General features: G+C 46.8%; 1 protein-coding gene across 1 annotated transcript in view; it reads left to right on the top strand.

Annotated features, from left to right (window-relative positions):
* PAX1 (paired box 1) overlaps positions 1-6,989 on the top strand; it is a 19,766-nt gene that overhangs the window by 7,467 nt on the left and 5,310 nt on the right. The window contains exons 3-4 of the mRNA XM_019515872.1: positions 1,818-1,960; positions 3,303-3,522. Coding sequence (XP_019371417.1) covers positions 1,818-1,960; positions 3,303-3,522 — 363 coding nt within the window. The remainder of the gene's footprint in view (positions 1-1,817; positions 1,961-3,302; positions 3,523-6,989) is intronic.

The following is a 6,989-nucleotide window of genomic DNA, read 5'->3' as shown; positions in this document are numbered from 1 at the left end:
TACACACACATTTGTATATATCCAAAAATCAGCAGCCTGGTGTGTGTGTGTGCGTGTGTGTGTGTGATCATCAAGATACGATATAGCAAAGATGTCTAGCTCCTTCGCTTCAGCAAAAAAAAAAAAAAAAAAGAAAAATCCATGCCCATGGGCCCTCTGGTTTTTTTTTTTTTTGGGGTTTTTTGTTTTGTTTGTTTGTTTTTACCCGGAGCCCAGGGAGTTATAGGCAGGGTCTGTGGGGCCAGTTCTAGCAAGAGCGCAGACATCTTGAACTTTTTATGAAAAATGTGGAAAATATTTTCGCGGGGATGATAGATTGCCAAGTGCACACATTCGGAGCCCTGCCTTTTCCCCGCAAAGAAATATATCTATCCATCTATCTATGTATCTCTCTCCGTATCTCTCCCCGTCTCTCATTCCTATGTACCCATCTATGGAATAAAAGAACCCAAAGCCAGCGAATTCACGTTTTGCCGCCTTTTGCCAGCTCGAAACAGCTGGAGCCTAGTTTTTTTTTTCCTCTGAGAAATTCCCCTTGCGTCCAGGCTCCTCGGTGTGTGCAGGCTCCACGGACAAACTGTAGTCCTTGGCCCGGGGTTGTCACACTAGCACGGACGTGCTCTTGGTAAAGAAGAAACGGTTCATGTGGATATTACAGACGCACAGGAAAGTAGGGCTAGCAGGGCCCTCAGGGGATCACCTCGTCCAACCTCAGCTCAGGGCAGGATTCTCCGTGTTAAAAATGTCAGGGAGTTCCCCCTTTCCCCCTACAAACTACCAGCAATTCTGTATTTTTGGGATTTCTTCCCCTTCTTGGATTTGATTAACCTAAACCCCGCTTCAGTGCAAGATCACCGGTTTCTCTTGTCCGTGTTATAGCTGGAGCGGGGGAATGCCCTTTTTCCCGTGCACAAAAACCTCCGGTTAAATCCAGCGCAAGAGTTTGTGTCCCCGCCGTGCTGGATGTGTAAAATCCCGCTGTCACTTGGGGAAATCTCCCTGGCCAGACGGGGAGCCGGAGCCTCTCGCATTATTAGCAGAACTCAGGGCAGTGGAAAGGCAAAAAGAAGAGAGCGATGCGATGACAGCGCTGGGGGATGTGTTTTAGCTGAGAGTCAGGCAAAGCTGCTCATAATTTAGACCATCAGACTTCGCATTGCAGTCTCGTCCCCCCCAAGTCTGTTTTTTTTTACACCGCGATGGGAGATCTCCCTCCCCCGCGCCCCGGCTCAAGTCTGGGCAGGGCGACACGGCTCAGCGAAGTGCAGTCCCTCCGGATCTGGAAGCGGGGAAGCAGTGTTACCCTGAAAGGATCCCCTCCACTCGGATCGGGTTTTCAGCCGCTCGGCTGAGTAGTAACCGGCCCGTGAGAAAGAAAGCCAGCCTTGTCCTTCTCGATAAATCACCGCTTGCACATTAAAGACGAGGCGCTTGTCCAAACGATTCGCCACGCAGCATTGATAGTAATTCGCGTTCCAAGCAGTAACCAGCAAACCCGCTTTAAGTGGCCCCCGAGGCAGGGAGATCTTTCCCCACTAGACTGCAGAGAGGTGCTGAGTGATCCCTCTGCCACCTACGGCCTTTGGGCAGTTTCCTAACGAAAGCGAAACAAGCCCCGGGCCCAGGTAGTAAAAACAAAAAAACCCGAACCCTCCCTGCTGGCTGCTTTTTGGCACAGGATTGGGCCCTCCCCAGGTTTTCTGAATTGCCTCCCAGCCCTCCGTTCTGTAGCCCTGGGCACGGGATAAACCAGCCAGGAGCCGGGCTGGGGCCGGAGTGCATCTGCTAACGAGTCTAGCGATCTGTTTCCACCCCAGGGGCTCTGGCTGGGACAGAGGGATCTGCCTACCCACCCAAAATGGAAGACTGGCCCGGTGTGAACAGAACTGCCTTCCCTTCTGCACAGGGCGTCAATGGGTTGGAAAAAGCTGCCATGGAAGCAGACATCAAGTACCCGCAGGTAACTCCTTCCCTCTACGCATTTGCAGTTGGGGAGAGGGGAGAGGACTGGACTGGGAGATCTTAGCCAGGCCGTAGGGAAGCGAGAAGAGGGAAAGAAGCTTGGAGGATCAGGTGTGGAGAAAATCCCCCCGTGTTTGTGTGCACGTGTGGGTTCCCTGCTAGAACAGCATTTCTCATGAAAGTGGGGGGTGCAGTTAAGATCGCACCCGCCGGTTGCGGTGTGTCCACACGTGCACAGATGCAACCGGGTTCTGAGCCGGGGCTGCGAAACTCGTGGGGCAGCTGAAATGGATGCGGTGAAGGCGCTTTACGGAGTGAAAGGGCGTATACTTTGGTGATCTGATTTTGAACCACGATGAAGAGATTTTTTTGGTTAAACCCGTATCAGGCTGAGGTCGCATGTCCCGGCAAATACAGGTGTCAACAGAGCGGGAGAGCGGGGTGGGAATATCGTTGTGTAACTAAAACCGATGCATTCAGGCCAGCCGCATTTGCTGGTGTGCACGTATGCACACCTAATAAGGTCCGCTTGGAAGCAATCGATGTTGGCTGCAGATATTCCCACCGCAGCTCAGGACCTACGCTCAGCTCTGTTCCCGTTCAGAGATGCGTTTGCATGTGCTGATCACATTGCTCACCCTCGGATGCATGCGCTCCCTCAGTTTTCATGTATACCAGTATTTTTCCGACCTCTGTTCGGGGGTAATTTCCTTTGCGCTGTAATTATTTTGATCGATCTCCTTCTCTCCTCCCGCACTCTCTTTGCTGAGCAAAAGAAATCGAATTGGGAATCGAATTGTCCAGAATTGCAGTGTAAACACCTGTGGATGATAAGAAAAGGCAGGCTTTTTTGCACGAAGGATTTTGAACCTGCAAATGCTAGGGAATGTCGGTTATTGCTTTGGTTATGTGAGCCCTGGGCATCAATACACGTGGGCTGCATGCTTGTATGTGTATATGTACGTGTATGCGTATGTGCATGTGTATGCGTGGAAGAAGTGTATATGAATATGCATATTCATGTATATGTGTATGTAAGTAAGTGTACAGGAATGTGCATATGCATGTGTATGTGTGTAAGCGTTTAGGAACAGGCATATGTATATGTTGTGTGTGTAAGTGTGTAGGAATATGCATGTGTATGTGTATGTGTGTAAGTGTATAGGAATATGCATTTGCATGTGTACGGGTATATCGTGCCAGGGGGTAAGGACAGGCACCTTGGGTACCCTCAGATCTCCTTTCAGCCCTGGCTCCCCCTAGTGACTTAGGCGAGGACTGCGACCAGGGTCGCACACTGTCCATAACAACGGATCTGTCTCCCCCACCCCTGTCCACAGCCGACCCCCGGGCTCTCCACCATGGGCAGCTTTCTCCCGGCCTGCGCCTACCCTTCTTCCAACCAGCACGGAGTCTACGGCGGACCTGGAGGAGGTTACATCACTCCAGGCCACCACTGGCAGGCACAGAGCAACGCCTTGGCCCATCATGGGCCTGGAGTGACCGTGCACGGCGGGGATCTGGCCACCGCCATGGCTTTCAAGCACCCCGGCAGAGAAGGTAAGGGGCGCCCCTAGCGGAGAAGGGGACGCGGGTCCCTTGCCAAGGAGAAGGTTTCCTGGGCTCCCGGCCCTTGGGCTCGTGGGGGAGGACACTGGGGGAGCACGACGGGAACAAGGGAGAGCCACCTGATTAGCGTGCATATTCGGGGGTATCTGTACACACGCTTACCCCGGGATATCTAGTCTAGAGATCATTCTGTTATCTAACAGTCTCCCTAGAGATGTGGACACACATCTAAACAGAAATGCATGCATACATACACACACACTATATAAATAACGATATCTAGAGATAGAAATCTCCAGAGATAGGCAGATAGATCTAGATACATGGTTATACCTGATTTCTATACCACATTACAGCTATTTCGAACAGTGCTACTAATATTATTGTTATGTATAATGATCTATAATGATCTATATATATCATTATAAATCATTATAGAGCGTGAATATATCATATTCATGGGAACAGACTTCAGCTGCCATAGATAGATAGTGAAGCGACTGTAGAACAAATGAAGCCCAGAGCAAGATGTAAGAAATCGGTATGTTCTGGTCCATGTAACTCGTCATTTGAGACAGAACATGGACATGGGGCATGGGATATAGCTTTTGTCTTTCCTTTCAATCTCTCTTTCTCTCTAGCTCTCCATTTACCTAAATTTTACTTACATTTGTATAAATTGTATATATTCACTTGCGTATCTATTATGTAGAATAAATATCTAAATCCATATATGCATGGATGCATATATCCGTGGATATATAGCTGCCTACTCCAGATAAATACACGTAGCAGGTGTATATATAAGTAATGTATAAACGTATATATGCCTTTTAATTTTATAAATAACTGCAGTCTGTGGTAGAGAAGAATGTATACCTACGTTAGATTATGAATATTATCATTTATACGTATATATAAATCATGCACATATTCGATGACATTACTGTTTTTAAAAACATCTGTTCGGTGCCTTGCGTAGCTTTCAGAACATCCGCAGCATCCATATGACTTGAGAGTAAAGATAATCTCAAAATATCTAAGGCATCGCTCACATTTTGCTAAGTGGATGTAGTTGGGGTGTTTGCATCAAATGTAGAAGTAGACGCAGAAATGATATTGGGCGAATTCTGCATTCCCCGGCAAAACTTGCCCCCCTCTCCCCACACCTTGCAGGTGGCCGTGTGTCCAGGTGGAAGGTACCTGGGCATCTTCTGTCTCTTGGCGACCTGGCCCAGCCAGTATGGAAGCTCCCGGGTTAGCTTTCCACCACTTTGCGTGACACCTGGCTTGTCCGCATCAGGGCCAGTGTCCGAGAGGGAAAAGAGCCCGGGGAGCGGGCAAGGCAAAAGGCATCTCCCCCGCCCCGTGTGTCCCCGCTAAGGAAGATGCCTGAGGTGTCATGCCTGTTGCTAGCACAAACACCGAGCCCGCAGGTGGGCCTCCAGAACTGCACCCCGCACTTGCTAGACACCCAAAGCCATGCAGGAAGGGTTAGCTGCTGGATCAGATGGAGCCTAATTCCCCACCCGATGGAGCACTTTAGCTCGGCATTTACTAATCTCTTCTAAAAGCAATGACACACGGGTTGCTAGTAGCGCGTGTCCCTTCCCGTTCGGCCACTGCCACACTCGGCTGAAAACATTCAAATGCACTAAGGAGATTTTAAAAAAAGGATTTTTTAACAAAAAAAGTTTTTTTTCCCCAATGATCTAAAATAATTCCCGAAAGTGGCACCGGTCCAGGGCCTGTGTGCGAATGGTGGAACCTCTCCAACCCAACAGATTTCGGACCTGAGAGCAGGAAAAACATCACTATCTCAGACTGGAAATCAGATCTTTTCCCCCTCTTAATTTTCAAGCGGGCGAGATGGAAATCTCCGAGGAAGCAGAAAGACCTAGAGCAAACATTCAGCTTTTAATTCTTTAAGACAAAGGTCTCTTTCTTAGAGGAGGCTTCCTATGTCCACAGCGAATATTGTGTGGAATCGGAGGGCAAAGAAATTATCCAGGGATATTCCTTATCTTACGATAAATACTGAGAACGGACAGACGTTGAGCAATAGAGACGGTCATTATTAGTAATCGTAATATAAAATAAACGTATTTGACTGGAAACTCTCCTTAAATAAAAACGATTCACGTTATAAATCTTTTACTTCGGTTATATTTTGCTTCCCTCGGGGAATATATAAAAAAAGATGCCATAAGGGATAAGAGAATCACATGTTTCTCATTTGAACAGGTTCTTCAGACTCTAGTGCGTGTGTACTCGATATATATGCACTGTCGTACATATTCATTTAAACTTTTTTACATTTTCTTCATATTAATCACGTTCATTCACTTATGGAGGCTTTTTAGATTTGATAGATGGTTTCATTTAAAAAGTGATAATTCATCTGTTCTGGATATAACTTTATGTGGGGAGGGAGGGGGTTGTATAATATTTTTCACATTTGCAATTGATTTCCTATTTACTAGCTAATTTATGTAGGATTGCTTTATTATACTTTTAGAGTGTCTATGCTACTAAACTCTGCTAGGAGTTGCAGCGCCATTACCGCTAATAAGTTATTGTGTATGATAGTTGGTGAAAATTAATAGTCCTAGACTAAGGAAGGATGAGCTACCCATATAGGGCTATCTATACATCGATCAGTGCATGCTTTTCATTTCCCTTGATAAATTAGGCTGTATAATTTCCTCCTAATCCTCAAGTGATTTAGGAGTCAAAATATCACTGAATTCTAAAGGGATTTAGACGCCGATATTACCTAGGCATTTTGGAACATTTTATCCCTAAAGCTGTCAATGCAGAAAGCTTATAGATAGCATTTTCTACGAACTCGTTAAAAAATATCTTTCCATCCTATTCAGACGAGTTTTCTGTTTCTAATATACCACGTACATGCAAGATGTATGTTTTATAAAACTGCCGGGTGGAGCTGATCGAAAATAACCCATCAATTGTGGTTAAAAAATCTGCATTATTTGGGCACCGCAGGACTGGAAACAGAAAACAGCATTGTAACAATAGGTCCAAGTAAGATACCAGGGCGCGTAGAAGTTATTTTAACTCATAATAACGAGTCTCTAAGGCTACTCTCGTGTATAATAAACAGGAGCAGACACACTGACATTCCCTGCTCCCACAATCATTAAACTGCCAATCATTAAATAAAACTCCCTCCTCCCCAGAGTGGGTCTCAATCTCTTAAAGCGCTCCTATTCCCAAATTGGTGGCCACAAAAGGAATGGTTTTGACTTTTTCTGTGCCACTGGTGTGGTCGCACCCACCTGAAATCATTGTCCATAGGCTCACAGCAAAACCAACGTGGCAATTAAAAAAAAATCAGGGCACCCAAAATCATTTTTGGACAGATGTTCTGCAGAGTAACCCGCGGCAGTGCCGGGGTGGGGGGGAGATTAGGGCAGTGGGTGGGGGAGGTGTGTGTG

Source organism: Gavialis gangeticus, unplaced genomic scaffold, assembly GCF_001723915.1.
Source record: "Gavialis gangeticus isolate Ggan-Ray unplaced genomic scaffold, GavGan_comp1, whole genome shotgun sequence".
Taxonomy (NCBI): Eukaryota; Metazoa; Chordata; order Crocodylia; family Gavialidae; genus Gavialis; species Gavialis gangeticus.
The sequence above is the reverse complement of the archived record's forward strand: the minus strand, read 5'-3'. Positions and strand labels throughout refer to the sequence as shown.